Raw genomic sequence first — 21,333 nt, 5'->3', positions numbered from 1 at the left:
GTAGGATTATAGGAGCAATGTTGAAGAAGTACAGTCTTCGACGAATGCTAGCGAACCTGTCAAGTATGGAGAGCACACCGTACTGCGATCTGTATGAAAACCAAGAGTGCTACATTTTTTGTACCTACGATGACGTCACAAACGCTATTTAGTGATGGGAAACCTCAATCGGTACAAAAACACTTGATTAAATCGAAAGCTCGGACGCAGCACGTACGAGTATTTAGTAAAACGATTGTTTAAGTATTTATTGAGTATAAGATGCCGTCAAATGTGAATATAGTAATAATACCAGAATAAGATAATTAAGTCCTTTATGAATACGTGTTTTAAAAAAAGAGTTGCTCCGGAAATGTTAATAAAAAAAACAACAAATTTTATAGAATATCTTTCTAACGTTTTCTAAAGTTAAGAATTGTCATGCCTTTGTTTTCTACATCGATTAGAATCGGAAATCATCATCACTAATCTTAATTTGACCAAAGACATGACGAAGCGGCCGTACCACGAAACTGAATGCATTATACGAAACTATCGCTCGTTCGATATTTATATACTAAAGAAGAACGACAAGTTCACCGCATCAAGTAAACGCCGCAATGTATTACGAATATGTGCATACACTAGTTTGCTATTTGTTTATTTCGAAATTCATTAAAAATTAAAATAATTGATTTAAAAATAGATTATGCATGCATATTCTTCACAAGGAAACGTTCCTGTTTATTCATCTATTCATAACTGTGGTATTATTGCAGTTTCTAAAGGCACGGTATTAGGCATTTTTCGCGTTTTCCACTGATGTTTAACCACGATAACGGCCGGGCGCGTTCTGAAGCGTAGCAGCGGTAACTAAGCATTTATAGCTTCCATTGGGCACGCGAAGTAGGTACACTTGCGGCGTCTATTTAGTTATATGTCTGCGATGGAGATCATAGCAAGTATGGAAGCTCCACCAGTATTCATCTATTATTAACTGATGATGTGATAAAGGCATTATTATTTATTAGAGTTACATTCTAAGCAATCAACAAATGCGTATTAAATAGAGCACACAGCAAGTATGAACCTACCTGTTAGTTGATAAGACCATGGGAAGGATTAGAAATTGTTCAAATGGCACTGCAGAAAAGGTTTCTAAAACGGGTTTGTTTGAAAAAACAAATATACGCGATTTAAATCCGGAAAAATAATTTCATTTCCTAGGGTTCTAAAAGTCGTTACTGAAAGAAATCCGACAGTTGTTCAGCAAAACAAAAAACGTTTGTAAATGACGTCATGCCGTTTTTTCCAGGATGTCCAAGAGAGAAAGCAACAGCTGGAAGAGATGGAGGAGAAAGCAGTAAAAGCTGCGCTCATCGAGGAGCGGAGCCGCTTCTGCCACTTCGTGTCACTGCTCAACCCGGTGGTGGTGAGATCTTTGTTTATAATAAGAAACAATTATTTAAAGATGTTCTTTTAAATAAAAGTCCATTCGTAATCGTTGGACCACTAATAGATTCAGCATCGATTTTCATATCTGGTTACGAAAAGTAAGCTTTTCCGTAGCTAGTTATGAAAAGAACAAATATCCATCCAGTTTGGTTACTGGAGTTGTTAATATAGATTAAGTATTCCTTTTTGATGACTGGTTACGTAACAGTGATGGAAAAATCTTTCATAGCTAGTTATTAAAGACAGTTACGTAGATCAACGGCATCATAAAATCTCACAAGACAGTTGTGAGTTTAGTTCGCATAAGATTTCGATAGATGGCGTTACCTTTGATTTTTTAATAAATTTGTTGCTATTCAGTTAGTTGTTAAAACACCTGGTGCTACAGTGTTGCATTGTAGGTTCGACATATATAATAAAACTTTAATTTCGAGACACCTCAATACAACACAATGATTTTATTCACGTGCATTTTTCAGCAGCGGTATTTAAGTCATAATTAATTGGGCGTAGTTAAGCAAAAAGGACCCAATCAACAAAATTATCAAAAAATGAGATATATGTACCAAACAGTTTCTAACAGAATAACAGAGTAACAGATAAAGTCTAACCTCTTAGATCAGCAAAAAAGTCCAACATGTAAACATATCGTTATAAGTTTTAAAAATAAAACAAGAGTGAGAAACACTATAAAATTTCAAACTGCCACATCTCGAAAGTAACTGGATGTGCATTTGATCCTTTTTGTTTAACTACGTCTAATGGACTCTTGGCTGACTGAATTTTCGTAATCTATCTATACAGGTTTCTCAATGCTCACAATATGGAGCAACAAATTGTACCACTGCGTTAATTGGTATCATGTTCTTTGCAGGAGTGTGAAGTGGCAATGTTAGCGGAGCTTGGCCACCTGCAGGAGGGGTCAGAGCAACTCGCACGGCACATTGCTGAACCGAGGACCCTGCCTGCTGCCAGTTTGCAGGTAGACTGTCTAACCTAAACCCAATGTTACGCCTGTCTATGTACTCCTCTTGCTACGTAGCAAGAGGAGTACATAGACAGGCGTAATGTACATAATTTACGTTCTAATGTAGGTCTGCAGGAAGAAATTTCTTTTATAATTAATCAGAACCTTTTCTTTGTATTTTCCTTTTATTAATGTGGTTTGTGTGTTTTTCCTGTTCAATAAACGGTTAAATAAATAAACATTTTGGGACATTATTTTTGATCTGTCCTTCATGTAGGGTAAATAATGGCCATCCATCCCTGGCAACTCAGTAGGCAAATGGGCCTTATATCAACTGTTATTTGAACTGAAATCACAACTTAGAAAGCTGAAATAGTACAGCGCCAACAACTGACCTCTGTGTACGTCTCCAAAAATTTTCTGTATTTATTGTAATAAAGATAATATCACTAACTATGCGGGGCTGTTCCATTCGGTGGTGTACGAAAAACAGCAAATCATCTAATTACAAAACAAACGGAATCACATTTCATCGGTAATTAAATATTAAATATATAATTTTTCAATTACCGTCTATTATAGCAAAGCTCAAGTTAAACTGGTCATTTGAAGTGAAACAATTGAATTGACATCTTACCATTGTTTCGAATTCGGGTTGGCCAATCGGAGCGCAGTTGTCACCGTAATGATTTAGCAGAATACTTTTTAAACAAATTTAATGACATTTCGTCTCTATTTCTGGTTTTATACTCGATGGTATTTACAGAGCACTCTTAGGGCAAAACTGTATTTCTTGCACACAGCTTACACAGTTATTGTTTTCTTTCTTTTTTTTATTGAATGGACTTGCTCTTGAATACTACCTAGCCCGGGAGCAAAGATTAAGACGTACGATGGATCGAGCTCGCCCAGAAGATGTCTATTCAGTCGCACCTTAAAGATACTCGAGTTGTATGTACTCGGAAACATAGTCGCAGGCAGGGAATTCTATTCCTGCACTGTGCGTATAATAAAAGATGACAAAAGCGCTTAGTACGCCTGAAGGAAATATCGACCAAGTAAGGATGACATCCCACCGTACGTCTGAATGGTAAAAGGGTGCGGGTGGGATGAGTTAATGGAGCTATTTTTAAATAGCCTTCTGAATGTGGATAAAGCTAATAATGCATTTGAATACTCATCATCATAAATGTAAATTTAATTGGTCCATGAATTTTGGAATCTACGCGTACACACATCGCACACCGGCTTTAACATTGCCATTGCATTTCAATTCAAAAGTGGCAAGTTAAAATGTGTCGGTTATTTTTTCGAATAATAAATATCCAAAGTCATCTATCGTCAAAAATGATATAAGTTAAGTTCACACTGAGTGTGCTGTTATAATGTCCTTACTGAAAAACTGGGACGCCTCGGTACATGCCAACAATCAAACCCAAAAATTATCATTTTAATGTGGTTGTTGAAGACGGTGTGCCATGTACAGAAACGTACTTATCTCGCACAAGTTTATTCGCTGTGAAAGGCGATTAGACGGCCGTCAACGGTGAGTTAAAATGAATGAAATAAATTTTATATTCTGCAACTTGTATTTGGCAGGTTATCTGCGACATAAAGTCGTGCCACAGCATGTGGGCGGAGAGCGGCGCAGGTTCTGCGCCCGCATCGCCGCCCGCTTCGCGTCTCGGCAGCCGCAAGTCTTCGCTTACCTCCATCTCCTCGCTCAACAGCCAGTGCTCCGAGCACCATCATGGTAAGTTCACTTCTATTACCTAGTTCAACATAATGGTGCTTCGAGCACCATCATGGTAAGTTCACCTCTATTACGTAGCTCATCAGCCTGTGCTCAGCACCAGCATGGTAAGTTCACCTCTATTATCTTAATCGGATACGCCTCTAAACAAAACGGAATAGATAGATAGATAGATAACACGTTTATTCAGCACAAATACAAACAGAAACTAAACATTTACAACCACTTCACAGAGTACATAAACGCACATAGAACATTCATTATTAATTTTATACACATTTATATAAAACACATATTGCGAGAAAAACAAATACTGTGAGAAAAACAAACAAATACTATAAGAACTGATAAAATTTTACTTTACCTATGACTACAGTTTGTGCTGAAATGGCCCTGACTCAGCATAAATACTGTAGATCGAGAGAAGTCAAACAGTGCTGGTTTTCTGCCAGTACCATATGGTGAGCGATCACAGCCCAGTAAGCCATGGCCCCAAAGTGCATCACACGCAAATATATATACCTAACTCTAAATACTATACATATTTATATATCAAGCAAAAGTGTAACATGTAAAGCAAACAATGTAAATAGTGTAAGTAATGAAGGTAAGCAATATAAATAATAATGTAAGTTTACAAATATAATATTAAATTATAACAATACCACCAAATATGAGTATATATAGGTACGGAAATTAAGGTTTACAGGTATCAAACGCATTGATTACGGAAATATATATGTTGCGAGACACATCTGCTCTGACAAAAGATGTTTTTGTATTCACGCTTAAATCGTTTTTTTTATTGATGAATGTATATACAAAGTGAACTTTTTTTACAAACAGTGTATTTTGCTGTATAAAATATGTAAGTGGACAGCGCGGTTACGAGCCATGCTATGTTGTTGTTGTAGAGGGTGGACAAAGGTGGACTTATCTGTAAAAGAGATTTTTTTCCAGCCAACCCAAGGCAGTGAGAGCAAAGATCATAAGCTGGCAACAAGTGTGCTAGAGAGAATGAGAGAGAAATGTTCGTGTTATTTTCATTTTTTATGTTTTTTCTTGATTGGTCTGTTTTAACAATAAACACGGCGCAGTAGTGTCGTGTTTATTCAAAAGCAATCAAAGACTTTAAAAACACTTAAAGCTTTTGTTTATTTGGTCTCGGGTTAGTGCATTATGAAGAATGGCCTTGGGTAAGTGAGTAACGGACTTACGAATGACCTTTTTTGTGGTCTGTATTTTTCCAATATAGAATGGCTTTTCCTAGTTCACAGCTTTGTGATGTTGTGGAATCTCCATCAAATGAGGCAGGTAAAATCGTTACACCATTAGAACCATTAGTAGAATCAAACGAATAGGGCAACTCCGTACCATATTACAGCGCGGCTTGTATGTGTGCGGAAACGCGTACGGACGCACATATTCGCATAATAATGAAAGGCGCGTTAGGACGACCAGTGTTATGTAACACTAGTGCATAGCTAGATAGTGTGCGTCTTGCGTTTGCATATCTTTATCTTTGGTTTTTAACGACTTATTTCATTACAACTGATTTTTAACAAAGATCTGCAGCAAGTACGTAGAAAAATTCGTAAGGTCAGCTAATTCGTTCCGTGACTTAGTTGGCATAGCATCTGGCACGGTTTGCTGGAAGACGCTAGTTCGAATCTAGCTGGATCGAAGGAATTTTTTGTGTAATGATCTTTGTTTTAATAATCAATAACCAAACGTTGTTTTATTGAACTATCTCTGTACAAAGTAGTGTAGATGTCACACTAATAGGGCTAGCACAACGAAGCGTGACTTGCGCGAGAGCGACACGAAGCGCGAGATATTGCTATTCTCATATAGAGATCCCGCGCTTTATACCGCTCTCGCGCAAGGTAAGCCCTGTTGGGCCAGCCCTACAGGTCCTATTCGAACTCAAACCGAAATAATTTTTATTTCATACGTAAACAAATTACACTTGAAACCGAAAATTGATGTAATTCCACCAACCATTCGTAAGGTAGATTCGCCTGAGAAAAATGAGTAAGAAACTGTAGGGTCCTATGTGAATAAACATTTACACCCATTTATTTTTTTTATTTCATTTTATTTTAAATTTTCATAAATGTACTGTGACGCAAGTAAAAATGTTATTTTCTTTAAACTTGACTTACCTCTTTTGGGAACTATAGAGATCCCGCGCTTTATACCGCTCTCGCGCAAGGTAAGCCCTGTTGGGCCAGCCCTACAGGTCCTATTCGAACTCAAACCGAAATAATTTTTATTTCATACGTAAGCAAATTACACTTGAAACCGAAAATTGATGTAATTCCACCAACCATTCGTAAGGTAGATTCGCCTGAGAAAAATGAGTAAGAAACTGTAGGGTCCTATGTGAATAAACATTTATACCCATTTATTTTTTTTATTTCATTTTATTTTAAATTTTCATAAATATACTGTGACGCAAGTAAAAATGTTATTTTCTTTAAACTTGACTTACCTCTTTTGGGAACCTGTTGCGTGTCGATATTTGCCACCTATGCCTGCGTATGCCTGATGTAATGTCTTCTATTCCAGTGTCTAGCTCCACAGTGTCCTGTTCGACGCCTCTGTCAAACGCCTCGTCCTCCGGCACGCTGCCAGCACCGCACGACACGCACTCACTTTCGCAGGTAAATTCCAGGCACAAGGGGTACTTCTGTATGGTTCATTGATCTACAAACAGATTGTTGCAAGATTGTTGCTCTTTTTTGCAATTGGTTTCTCATTTAGATCGGACATTTTTAAGCGTGGACCCGATGTCCAATGTCTTATTTAATTCTAGGGGTCTAGTCACATTCTCCATCCTACATAAGTCCTTAACAATTACTGTCAAATAAGTAATACTCCACCATATCAAAACGACAATATTTGACATGTGGAGCTTCATTCGCAAATGGCGTCTTTTAATGTGATGTCGGAGAACCGGAGTAGACCTGGGGGTTAGGGAGTTCTGGAAAATTCCTTATTTAGTAAACTATACAGATATTATACTTCAGGGACTGCAAATTGATGAGTTGATGTACTCCTTTTGTAGAGGAGGCTATGTATGTATATTTTCGTCAAGTTTTTTGTTTCCATTAATTTCGTTTTTATAATTTCTTGCACTTTTATAAAACATTTTTTTTTTTTGTAAATATTTTTGGTTTTATTATTTTATTTTTTGTTGTTTTTATTATTATTATTTTAGTCGACATTCCGGCTGGCGAGCGTGTGCAGCGCCGATTCTGGTTTCCGTTCGCAGGACGCTTTGCAGCGCCGCTCGCTCTACGTTGACAATGTATGCTTGTTACGCTTTTTTATTATGTTTTTTAGTTTTTTTTTTCTTAAAGTAATCTGCACTAAATAACAAAGTGATAAAATTTTGTTTGGATAAACATAATAGCTAAAATTTGAATTCGTACTTACCTTTGTCATCAAGGAAGAGTGTGTTACGTTGTGAAAGCCTAATTTAAGCGATTATTACTACTTAACAAATTTTTTTTTACTACGTTTTTATGATTCGTTTTTGTCTCTTTTTTTATTATCGTAAGTCTTTTGACTTAAGAGCAATAAAGTACAAGTAGAACAGAGAAGAGGGAATAGAAAGGAAAAAGATGAAGAAGAAAAGAGCATGGGGAATTATTGTTTTGTAATAATGGAATTGTAGAGTCGGCTTACTTCGTTAATGTATAGGTGATTTATTGCGTTTATTCCATGTAATCAATTCCACGAGGAACAATTGTAAAAGTTCCTTACATTGAACTAGTGGGAATAAATCCAATCTTTATTAGTTCCATACATAGATTGTGATTTTTATGGCTTACTTTTTTTTATATAAAGTTTTTGTCTATTTGTTTGGGTAGGCAGAAGTTATTTCAGTGGGCAGAAGCGCCCCTTTTTAATATTATTTAATCAGACGGATTTCATGTTCTTTATTTAGATGATTAAGTCACATAATGTGAACGACTTCACCAATCTACTTTCTCATCAATGGAGTTGGTGATATTGTTTATAGTGAATATCACATAGGATGGGCACGGTGACATCTCCAATTTTTATATTATACGCATATTATTTTTAAATAATCTGTCAACCAAGTACAAAAAGAAATAATACATTTGTTACAATGTGTCAAAAACAAACAATATTTGTTGTGGTTGTAAATTTAAGTAAAAATTACGGTATGTTAAGTTAAATTCTATGTTGTGTTGTCGCCTTTTTGTTTGCTTAATGTTGATTTTTTTAATGAACTCAATAACATAATAATTTAATTATTTTTATTTTGTTTATTATTTGTTCTTAAATTATTACCTCTAAATCGATTCTCTTTTCGTTTGTTATCTATATATATATTTGTATGCTGTATTTATAGGCTGTATTTTTTTTAAATGGGACATATTTATAGAATGCGTTATATTCCTGATTCTGAACCCAAAGAAATGATAAAGTAATGAACTTAAACTTTACAAAAAATATTTTTTTATTTTCTTTTATCGACTTCTACTTGAGAACAACATTAGTTATCGAAATCTATGCACATCACTATTATTGCTCCGACGCAGCGGCGGGTGGTGCACGGCGGCGAAAAACAAAGCACAGGTCGGGAATGGGGGCGCGAGCGCATACGCGAAATTGCTCAGTGCACGCGCGACCTTGATCTAACGAAGACACGTAAATTATTTGTACTTCCGCTCGCCCGATCGCCGCAAAATGGATATTTATTCTAACGTCGGATTGACTGAGATGGTGCGACATTACGTAATAAGTGGTGATAGTGTGAGGCAAGCTATTGAAATGTTCCCGAATCGGAGTTTACGCGGAGGTCGAAGTGTTGCGTGAGAGGATTATCTCAGCATTTTATACTGTGAGACAAAATGTGTTTGTGTTATACAATTTAAAACAAAATTTACTATGCCGTGCTAGACTGCATTGTGGAAAACGGTGGACATTTTGAACACTTGCTCCGTACCACATAAGTGTAAATATACTATAAATAACTAAAAAATCAATCATAGTAAATAATTTGATTTCACATTTTTAACTGCGACAAAAACCTCAATTCTTATTAAACGATAACTAGTTGCTAAATCATAAACTTATCTTTTTTAGTACGTAAAACTTTTCCATAATAGTTCAAGTAAAAAATAATTAACTTAAGCTAAAACGTAAATGTGAAATCATTGTTATTGTGCTGTCTCACTCGGCTCTCGCTTGGTAGAATTCCCATTGCACTCGAAATCATGCGTAAAGGGAAACGGTTTATTCCTATGTACATTTCAAAACGCATTTTGTTGATTTATTTTTTGTTCTATACCATATCCTAATTTTATTTTAGTCTATGTTAAGTTGTAACATGATTTACCATGACATCTATGAATATGTCTCACTTTCAAATATACAGCATGTATATATTCATTCTATTATTATTACATCACTCATCTCTAGAACCTTCAAACAAACGGCACCGTCCCATGCTATGTGAAATTAATTATAGCAAATTGCATATTTTGGCACCTGACAACGTGAATTATAATGGTGATCCGTGGAATAATGCACTATACGACAATGGCCGTAGGGTTCAGACAACCAGAGCGTGAGCAGCGAGTGCACGACGCCGGCGAAGAGCGCCACCGAGATCGACCACGGCGACGACGACCGAGACGGGATTGGCAACGCAGGTAACGAATTCTTGTTTTAACTTGTAAGGGCGCATCCCATTATGTCGTAACGTGTTATTTATCGATGGACGACTGTCGCTCTAGCCTGTTCCCATATCACGACTAAACTATTGAGATATCATAAAAAGCCAACCCACTTATGTATGCATCGTTAGGATAAGTTCCGATAAGTCGAATATGTTAACTAATTTTAACTGTTTTTAATAGAGAATTTTGAGTTCTATCTTTTTATAATTAAAACGGATATTTGACCATTTCTCACTTAGCCGCGTTTTAGTTTTTTAGTTACCGGACGGCAGACTATCTGTCGCGACTGTGTCGTGGACGTTTGTTTTATCTTTGAACGACTGTCGTGTCTAGCTTATCGATTCACGGCAGCCGCCTCGTCGTTTGCACGACGGAATCGTTTCAAGCTGCGATTATCTGTCGTCACATTTTATATTGTGACGTTTTATTTATCGTCGAAAGACTGTCGTTTTAGCTCTTCTCATTGTCACAAACACACAGTCTGTCGTCGTAACGTCAAAAAATTCGTGAACGATAGTTAATCGTGTTGTTCTATGTGTGAACAACTTCATTTAAATATATAAGCCACGATACTTAAAACTGCACGACTATCTGTCGTCACGACATAATGAGAACGCGCCCTTATGCGTTTTCATTTAGAGCCTTTGCACACGGCGTTTTATGTGCGTAGTCTGTTCGTATACGTGCTGCAGACGCGCTATAGTGAATCGATTGAAACGTGCGCAAACATCGTGTTGCAAGCAAGAAGTTGAAGAAGCTTATATAGAATTTCATGTAGCTTGCTGCATATAGTTGCTTCGTTTAAAAAATTAACTGAAATTAACAAACAAAACTAAAATCAAAACTACCTTTTATCAAAATGCGCGATACATACGCGCTTTTAAAGCGCGTCTACGATGCGTATACGCACGTCGTCGGAGCGTATAAAATACGCCATGTGCATATGCTCTTATACATAGTTTACATGATTCATTTCGTTTCCCTAGAAAAGTGAAAGACTTAATAAATGAAAATAGATATGTCGTCCAGAAATATTTCAATGTCTCAATTGAAAAACAACCATTATTACAAAGCAATTGACAGAGATCGTGAAAAAAAATTAAAAAAGTACGTTACTCCGCGAACCCAGTGAAGGTTACATCATGCAAAATAGCTGCGCTTGTGTTGAATATTTTTTCATGCAGTTAATTTTCCCACCCTCCCTCCGTGGGAGTTGAAATTGTTTTATCTTGCTAAGTGGGCGGTAAGCCAAAAAGTTTGGGAACCTATGCGCTGGCTGTATTTCAGACCGATGCAAAGCTAGCACGTATGAACTTATTGTAATTTATAGTACGGACGGCAGAATATCAAGCTAAACATTGACGGATCTCGTTCCGTTGTCCTGAAGGCGATATTTGAATAAAATTGCATCGATGTACAATAAAAACTTAACATGTATTACATTTATTATATTTCGTAAAAAAAATCACGGAGGGATAATTGTTGTTTATGATTTTTGTAATATCGCACTGCTCTTACACACACTGTGCAATTCAAAATATGTAAAATTCAAGATTAATAGTATTGCTGAATGTAAAATTTGATTCTCTACACGTCAATAAGACCGTCGTTGATATATAGCAAGAAACAATTAGAAGATCTCCTCTTAATTTTTCGTTCTGGACAAAACATTGTTTACTCAAAAATATGAAATTATTTTTTCAAGTATAAAACTGATTAGATGTCTGTAAAAAAGAAATTTTAACCAATAGATCAATTTTAAACAATTTTCACGGGAAGTGAGTAATTACTTTCTAATAAAACAACGTTTCAGCGAAAAAGAACGACTGACAATTTATTACGGAAGTGACACACTGACCATGCGTTTTGATATGCGCATAATATAGTTTTTCATCGATTCTGAAAAATACACTTTTTGATTTAATACACTATTGTATGAACAGTACGATATAGTCTTGCGGAGTTGTTACTACTTTACAAATAAACTTAGCGTATTTATCTCTAATTTTTTTACGACATATTCCAGCATCAGCAACGTGGCCGGACCTGAAGGACACGGCACAATTCGAACGAGCTGCTTCGGCTATTATGGGAGGACGACCGCACACAATATCGGCTGGTGAGTTTTTGTCAAGTTTTTTTGTGTTTACGACGCCACTGAATTTGTGAACGTGTGCAAAGGATTTCTGTGCGTCGTCGGCACGTAGAAAATACGCCGTGTTAAAGGCTCTAATACAGGGTTTCTTAACCTGTGATCCATGGACCTCTGGGGTCCGTGTAATGAACGCAGTATGTCCATGGCGAGCCTACCTAATATAATGAATTAATACAGAACAAATAATCTTTATTTCATAGGTAAGCATTATTACACTTGAAATAGTCACATTGGTTAAACTCTACCGCTCATTCGTAAGGCAGAATCCCCTGAGAAGAATGAGCAAGAAACTCTAGGAGTTTCTTTGTAAATAACATTTTTGTACTCATTCAACATTTACAATATTTTTTTTTGTTTTCCAAAATCAGAGATCGAGACTACCTCCATGAGCTAAACGGGTTACTACCACGTATTTTTTTTTTCTACGAGTAAATAAAATTATGAAACAGAACCAATATTTAATGTATATTTTGTTACCTATCCATGACAAGAAACGCAATTTTTTTAAATAAATTTTAACCCTTTTATTAGGGTAGGCAAAGGTTCCACCATACAGCCTCTTCATACATACATTCAGGTGAAAGCCAAACAAACGCTACAAAACAAAAAACTGAAGAGATAAATAAAAAACTGAAGAGATGAATAGAACTGGCCAAGTACCGCATATTATATATTTTAACAATTTTTTTTTATAATAAAGATTTATATTCCTCAGTTTAAAGACTTTTAGGCCAATATTTTAAACATGATTGGTCAACATATTGGCCTATTCAATGTATGGCGTTTGAGTAGCGTCCTAATTTATATTTTAATGAGCAAAAATACGACATTTTCTTTTTGAAACTCATTATGGTTCTGTGTACAGAACTTTAATGGATTTTTTTAGCTCAGTGGCCAGTACCATAGACTATAGAACTTTGATTCAGAACTAAAATTAGCGCCTTTATGATATGGTTTATTAACTTATAATTGACAGAAATATAGGAGTAGAAAAATTTATTTTATTAAATTAAATTGAGTCTAATGTAGGCAGAACCAGCATTTGAAATAACCAAGATAATTAGTGCAAATAAATCCCTTGCAGCTTACGAAAGAGGACACCCCCGTCCCGCATTGAGCGTTCATACGTTCACATCGGAGACTGACGTCCCCACATCGCCTCGAGAAGGAATATACTCCAGACCACCATTGCCTACAGTGAGTTATATACTTTTATTTATATTACATATCGTCGGAAACTTTTTTTTTAAATCTTCATTTAATTTTAGGTCTTTTGTTCTAGAGAACATGCCTGTCCCATCAGAACCTTATTCTAATAGTCATGCAATTTACAGTAAAAAATATTTTTAATTTTTTTTTATAACATCAAGTGACAGTACGAACAAATCGTGCGCCTGATGGCAAGCTACACGCCTGTCCATAACAGTTATAGCGCCACTTTAAATTGCAAAGATCTGAGGGGCACTACCACTGCGCCCGTCACTCTGAAACATAAGTTGACAGTCCCATGTGCCTGTAATTTCACCAGCACCCTTACCCTTCAAAATCGGAACACAGTAATGCTGACATTTCTGCTTAAAGTTAGAAATAGGTAAGGTGGTAGTACTACCCTGGACGAACTTTTCTGAGCTCTACTACTGAAACTATATTATTATTACATTAAAAGCACTATGTTAACTACCGCCGATTTACCATATTACACAACATTTCTCTATATTTTGAAAAGGGTTCAGGAGGAATACCTTGGAAGAAGTTGATGTTGGAGCAATCGTAATAGAAAGTGACCAAATCAAATTCGCGTATATACCGTGGCAACCAAAGTAGCGTGATTTACGGAAATCTATTGTTATCAGTCCGTAGACGTCATTAATTAATGTTTACTGTACGAAAATGAAGTCGCAGCCATAAGAAATAAGAAAGTAACAACGTTAAATCTATCTTCTGTAAAATTTGGTTTAATCCAGATACACGCCTTTTGCCAATGCTACGTACGCGGATTTGTACTATCGCTGTGCCGAAGGTAAGTTGTTTAATTTTAGTAGCGTGAAAGAGTTCGGCCAGGGAAGTACCTTACCAGAGGCGGCCCACTCATATCCAACCCACCAAAATAAATTTATTAATTATGCTTTCATATTATATTAGCAGCCACAGTTTTTTTTATTAATGAACGACAAACGTACAATTAGATTTTTATCGTTCTCTTTAACATAGTATAGCATACTGACCCTTGAGTGGAGCGCTTCGCGATGCGCTCCTATAAACCGACATTGTTTACAAGGTTCAGTACTGTGCGAAAGAGACAGTTCTTAACGGCGCGACACGTGAAACAAAAGATTAGTATGAGAATATTTAGCAAACCGTATTTTTTTCGCGCGCATGTTGTTGTCTTGTAAAAATTCTTATTATTCAATCATTGTTAAGAAGCGTAGTGTTGTTTGGTGGCATTGTTTAAAATGGAGCACTATAATGTGAGTTTCATTTTTTATTTAAAATATGTAACGATGTGGCAAGGAATAAAGATATGAATATAATAATAATAATAATAACGCTCACAATCAACATAGCCCCGCACTAGGGAAACCCTGTGTCGCGGGTGCCATGGACACACACATAGACAACCACAAATTACACCCAAACTCACGAGAGAAATAAATGTAGGCCATACAAGTATTTCTCCCGGCCCGGGAATCGAACATGGGACCTCTGCGTGGCAGTCCGGCATGGTAACCGTTCGGCCACGGAGGCAGTTAATATGAATATGCATAGGTAAGTGAACTCCCACTAAAATCTCCCACGATCCGCCTCTGCACTTACTTATTTATGCCATCAAGCAGTAATGTGACTGTTAGTGCGTTCCGGTTTTCAAGGGTAAGGGTGGTGGTGAAGTTACAGACACATGGGACTTGTCAATTTATGTCTCTGCGGGACGGGTGCAGTGGCAATACCCCTAATTGCGATTTAAAGTTCTGTGTGGCACTGGAACTGTTATGGACAGGCGTGTCGCTTATCACCAGGCGCACGCCTTATTCATCCCGGCACGGCAAGGTGTTGCAATTTCGTTTATTAACTATTACATCGAAGACCGTAAATGAACACACTTTCTTCCCGTGAATGAATAAGCCACCTTATGTCTGCTTGCTTTCCTACAGTTGATAGTGTGGTGGGCATCATTCCACCTTTAAGCCCCTTCTACCAAATCTCCCGGCTAATAATAGTTTATTTCCCACAGCGATGTTCGTCTCTGGAAAGGCCCGTGGTCCCCACGAAGTCTTGCAACGCCAACACTGCCAATCACGAGTTCAAACCTACCAAACCTTCTTCTCTGCCGCCGCATCTTACTAAAGGTAATTTCAATGGATAGTGGTTGTATAATCGTGTTCTTTTTGAAAATGGACTAAAATGACATTTGCAGGGTTTGATTCAGTTTTCGTAAAATGTTAAATAGTTATGTAGTTACTGTCGACAATTTTATCAATAGATTGTGAAAGAAGCTAAAATTTAATATTCAAATTCTAGCTATATTTGTAATACTTCCACCGTAACGCCAACTTGCTATACTTTTACCGTCATATGTTACTGAAGTAATTTAATTTAAAAAGCTTTTATTTGTTCTTTGACGGCAACGGCTTGCTGTGCACCATTCAATAGAGACAATGCCAACACTCCGGTACACTCCGTTTAAAAAAAGCGTATTTTGGTTTAATATATTTAATACAATATTTTTCCCTTTGATTGTACTTATCATAAGTAGAATTTGTACGTAAAGAAGATCCTGATTCCCGCAACTATCTATAAATAATTTTGTTGCTTTTGTTTGCAGAAATGCCCCAAGCTCTCTACGTAAACATGTCCGAACTGGCAACACTAGCTGCGACCCGCGCACAACAGCAGCATGGCGCCGACCATCCCCAACAGGAAAAGGTATGTTATTACCATACATAGCAACGTTAGTATAAATCCCATTATTTTGACTACGCCATTAATTTACGCCATTAACGAAATACCATTTAAGACTGATTAAACGGCGTTCAGATAACGATATACCATTGGTTGTTTTAAATACGGAAGGTCGACATGTTAAAATAAAGAAATACCATTAGTTGTTTTGAATAAATATAAGGAGAGTGAACGCAGAGAATCAGGTGAATTGTGCATTGCATGCCGTTATGGGCAACCGGAAAGTGTCTAAAAAGGCACGACTGGCTGTAAATGACGGTAGCTGGTTCCTGCACTTATGTAATGGTAGTGAATATTAGGTTTGGCAGAAGAAGCACGAAAGTAGAATTAATGCAGTAGAAATGAGAGCTTTGAGAAGTATGGCTGGAGTGACTCTGATGGATAAATCACAGTGTGGTAAGTGGAAGAAGATATAGTGACAAAGATAGAGAAAGGGATGCTTAGATGGTTCGGATATGTAGAGAGAATGAATAAAAGAAGATTAACGAAACAGATATATAAGGCGAATGTGAGCGGGCAAGTTGGCAAGGGCCGACCAAGGCGAACCTACCGTGACCAAATTGAGGTCATCCTAAAGACGGGCCAGGTCTAGAGTACCCGTAACCGACACGCGTGTATGAAAGCACTGATGCACGTTGATGAGGCGAAAGATGTGTGTCAGGACCGTAGGAAGTGGATGTCTATTGTAACGAATTACGATTGGTTGTTTGCATAAGAAACATCGAGATGAGTAAATAACGAATTGCTATTGGTTGCTGAAGCACATCTCTTCATAAATAAAGGTTTTTGAAGGATCCTACTTTGAAATCCAGCAAAGATTTCGAAAAATGAAATTTGAGCAAAGGAATGGAATAATAATTAATAATAATAAATCTGTTTCCCGAAAAGTACAGTTTGGGGTTATTCAAGGCTAGAATGAATAGGTATTTTTTAGGCAAACGCGTACCATAGTCGGTCACATTTTCACTTAACATCAGGTGAGATTGTGGCAAGCGGGTGTTCATTATTTATAAAAGTACAAAAAATCCAGTATAAAACATCGACATGACTTCTTTTACATTCTAACTTTTAAATTCGACTCCATTGTCACAACGTTTAGGTTTAACGTTCATCGTGCTTCGAACTGAACATCAATAATAATAAAAAGTTATATTAATTGTTCTAAAATTATAAATTGACACAAATAAATTAAACAAAGTACATTTATTGCATATTTTAAAATAAAAATCAGTCAATTAAAACCAAATCCATTAGTCTAAATTAACTTAATTTGAAATAATGAATTGCACAAGATATTATAATAATAATCTCAATATTTGTCTTAGTAGTTAAAAAAAAGCTGTTGCTATTTCTTGATATTTAACCGCTTTTCTATAAAAAGGGTGCTGGTGTCTTCCTGCGTAGATTAAATGTTAGTCTGTAATAGAAAAAACAAAGTAAAGTATTCACCTATGGCATGGAAACAACGACTCTGACGAAGAAATCAGCATAGAAGTTACGAATCGCACAGAGATCAATGGAAGGGCAATGTTAGGAATAACATTGCTTGATCGGATACAAGACCGGGAGAGTTAGCGTGCTCTAGGGAACGCTTGTGTGTCCAGCAGTGGATGCGTGTAAGCTGATGATGATCGGATACCGAATGAGCATATTCGACGGATAACTAAAGTCGGTGACGTTGTACACAAAATTGAGACGATGAAATGGAAATGGGCAGGATATGTAGCTAGGATGGATCCAGATCGGTGGACAAGGAGGATCATGGATTGATGACCATGTTCTAACACGCGCAGCAGAGGTCGTCCGCCACTTTATTGGGTGGATGCATCGAGTATATAACGAGAAATAGAGATGAAATAATGGCCATACATTCCTGGTAACTTATCAGTGATACATCACTTATAAATATCAACTCTCGTTTGCACTGAAATAAAGAGAGGGCCAACAACTGACCTGTGTGTACGTCTCCATATATTCCAAAAATATTCTGTATTTATTGTAATAAAGATAATATCTCTAACAATGGGGCTGTTCCATTCGATGGTGTGGGAAAAACTGCAAAACGTTTAATTACAAAACAAACGGAATCATATTTCATCGGTAATTAAATATTAAATATGTAATTTTGCAATTTTCGTCCGTTATAGCAAAGCTCAAGTTAACTGGTCGATTTGCAGTGAAATTATTGACGACACCCGTCAATTGTTTCGAATTCGGGCTGACCAATCGGAGCGCAGTTGTTACAGTAATACAGCAGAATAGTTGTCAAAGAAATTAAATGACATTTCATCTCTATTTCTGGTTATGTACTCGATGGGTGGATGACATCAAAATTTTCGCGGGCTACAACTGGTCCAATGCCTATATCCAAAGAGGATGGAGTAGAGGCTGCTTGATGAATAAAAAACGTAGTTTTAATCAGACGGATTGCAACAAATAGATGCGGTAATTACTATGCTAACCTACAATTAAGACTAAAGTAATATTTTTAAGTCCAATAGGAAAAAGCATTACCGTATTTATAATTATAGTAAATGAATAAAAAGCTGAAAAAGTCTTGGCAGCATAATGGTTTGACCTACCGCCTTTTAAGGAGAAGCCCTTGGTTCAAAGCCCGGGCAAGTACCTCTGAGTTTTGCGTTTATGTGCGAAATTTAATTTGAAGTGTGAAGTGTAAGTGTGTGAAGAAAAAACATCGTTATGAAACCTGCACCTCAAAGAAGGGTTCACAACCTTGGAAAAGGGTTTAAAGTTCCCCAATCAGCATTGGGCCATGGTGGTGGACTATGCCCAACAGTGAGATAAGATCGAATACAAATAAATTCCTCCAACCTGACGGGACTCAAACCTGCGTCTATATGCCAATTTAGGGCCACGAAAAAGGCCTGTTTCTTTTTGTCTTCAATCTTTGTATTAATAATTATAACAAACTATTGTAGTAATTTTACAGAAAATAATTGAATATCATGGAATTAAACCATAACGTTATTCAATAAAATTAATATTTAATCTATTTACGTTTATAAGGGCTGTCGTTATATTTGAACCCCCGCCACGTATTGGTATTTAAAAATTAAGGAGTTTACCACTTTGCGTACCACTCACCGTGTTGAATTAAAAAAGAAACAAAATGGCGACCACAGCCGCCCGCGTTAGAAGATATTAATATTGTATTGGCGGAAAAAAGGTTGTATTATTATTATATTGACTACCTCGGTGGTTTAACGATTTAGACAGTAGACGTTGAATGCGGAGGTCCTGAATTGTATATAGGATCCGTTTGGAAAATGAACTTTTGTAAGTTGGATCTGGTCTGGGTGTTCTGGGAGGTGCTTCAGGATGAATTCCTCTGTTCTGGTACTCTATAGTACAGGTGATTCTCTAGTTTGAGACCATTCGATTAGCGTGGTTATCTGGCACATTATTATATTATGCCGTCCTGAACTACGATTCAGAACTCTTTGACATCTTAATCGAATCGATCGATTGGACATCGTTCTCGAATCGAAGGGCGCTTTCCGAGCTATTCATAATATTCGAGTTGAAACGTTCGATTCGGATTCGAATGCGATATCGTTATCCAACTACGTTTACGGAGTTAGTCGGTAAGTAAGAGATATATATTATTAATAAGTAAGAGATTTCCATATTACATTCTTGCTTTGCAAACAATAGGACGTTCGGTAACTTTCTTTCGTAACTGTGTTCTGAATAATGTTAATAACGGGTATGACGTCATTTCGGTTTGGTTTCGAATACGACAGTTTGACGTTCGATTCGGATGTTGTGAATAAAAATGCATAGAAATCGGTCGACCACTGAATTATCTTAAGATTCTGAATCGAACCCCTGGTAATATTCGTACTATTGACTTCTTAAGTACTTCATAACACTTTGAAATAGAGAAATACATATATTTTCATTATTCACGTTAATAAATACATTTGGTGAAAATTTTCATTGTAAATCTTACTTTGTTATACAGAGTATAATTTTGGTAGCTAATATCTTGGAAATTAATCCCTTTTTTTTCACGTAATATATTTTTGTTTCTATTAATGCAACATTTTTAAAACTAGCAGACAAGATCTAAGATGGCAGAACGGTGGAAGAATCCATTCTTCAATTGGCAGTGATTGTTATTAATATTAACAAGAAATTAATAACAACGCTGGCATTTCAAGGTTCAAAAGTCGGCTCTAATCATTATAAAATTGTCATAAATGACAGACAATTCTACTGATAACGAAGGTCTATTTTTTTAGAAAAATCAAAATGGTAAACAAATATGGCGGAATGATTGCAAATACCTACAAGAAAGAAAATGACGCATAACCTCATATATTGCTGTGAAGAAGTTTATTTAACAGTCCAAAACAATTATTATATTATAAATTATTACCTAAATAACTTACAAAACAGTTAACACCATTCTCTGAAACTTAGAAACATGGTATAGTACGAAAAAAGGCAAAAGGCATGTTTACCTTTTTGTTTTATTCTATGTAAAGTCTTTAGTTAGACGCGGCTACTGACAGCTTATCCCAATGGAACTTGTCGGCTAGGGATTCCGAGATCTGGTGTTCTTTAAGTTGCTTCTTCACAGCTCGCTCGACAATGCGCAGCGAGGAAAACATGTTGTGCTGAACGTTAGACGGCTGACGGTTGCGAGATGTCGTCTAGACGAAATAAATTGTATAAAAAAAGTGTTATGTATGTAAAACCATGGATCGATAACTGAAGAGGACTGCTAGTCGCGATACAAGACAACGTGGTCGGGTATTTAATATCAATCGGCACACCAGATAGTTATTATTGTAACTAATTTGTTTTACATTGACAAGCTGCAATTTATCAAAGCTACTCCAATTTCTAGTGATAACCATTAGTCGAAAAAAGCTGTTCCACATATGCAGATACATGCATAGATATAGTTACAAGGAGTGACATAGAGTTGTTAAAGACACCAAATATTAGTTAATTACTTTATCGAATTACGGACTTCTGGAAATAGTTTTACTGCATCGTAAGACAAAACGACTGACCTAGGAAGTCGAAGTTGGATTTTAAAGTAATTCTAATGGTCCATTTAAAAAAATGCAGTAAATGACTGACCTTTTACCAAAGCAGAGAATAAATAATCTCAGTACAGAGTACTAAAAAAACCGACCTCAAAAGTACGTGGAATTACGTCTATTTGCTAAGTTTTATTGAAATATCCCCTAGTTCGCCACTATACGGGACTTGACACTGGAGATAATAAAAATAGGTTCTCATTACGACACTACTCAAAGTATATGGAAAGAAAAACGCCTTGAATTGGAGAAATAGCAAAATCAACCATTAA

General features: G+C 36.5%; 1 protein-coding gene across 2 annotated transcripts in view; it reads left to right on the top strand.

Annotated features, from left to right (window-relative positions):
• The window catches only part of LOC113227450, a 324,353-nt gene that overhangs the window by 266,162 nt on the left and 36,858 nt on the right, over nt 1-21,333 (top strand). The window contains exons 6-15 of one of the 2 annotated variants that reach the window (XM_026460379.1): nt 1,295-1,411; nt 2,309-2,416; nt 4,001-4,154; nt 6,726-6,820; nt 7,378-7,467; nt 9,745-9,847; nt 11,901-11,993; nt 13,114-13,226; nt 15,259-15,373; nt 15,850-15,950. In XM_026460379.1, coding sequence (XP_026316164.1) covers nt 1,295-1,411; nt 2,309-2,416; nt 4,001-4,154; nt 6,726-6,820; nt 7,378-7,467; nt 9,745-9,847; nt 11,901-11,993; nt 13,114-13,226; nt 15,259-15,373; nt 15,850-15,950 — 1,089 coding nt within the window. The remainder of the gene's footprint in view (nt 1-1,294; nt 1,412-2,308; nt 2,417-4,000; nt 4,155-6,725; nt 6,821-7,377; nt 7,468-9,744; nt 9,848-11,900; nt 11,994-13,113; nt 13,227-15,258; nt 15,374-15,849; nt 15,951-21,333) is intronic. The other variant, XM_026460380.1, reaches the window with a different exon arrangement.

Source organism: Hyposmocoma kahamanoa, unplaced genomic scaffold, assembly GCF_003589595.1.
Source record: "Hyposmocoma kahamanoa isolate Upper Pololo Valley unplaced genomic scaffold, ASM358959v1 210, whole genome shotgun sequence".
NCBI lineage: Eukaryota > Metazoa > Arthropoda > Insecta > Lepidoptera > Cosmopterigidae > Hyposmocoma > Hyposmocoma kahamanoa.
Note: the sequence above shows the minus strand (reverse complement) of the source record. Positions and strands in the feature narration are given on the sequence as shown.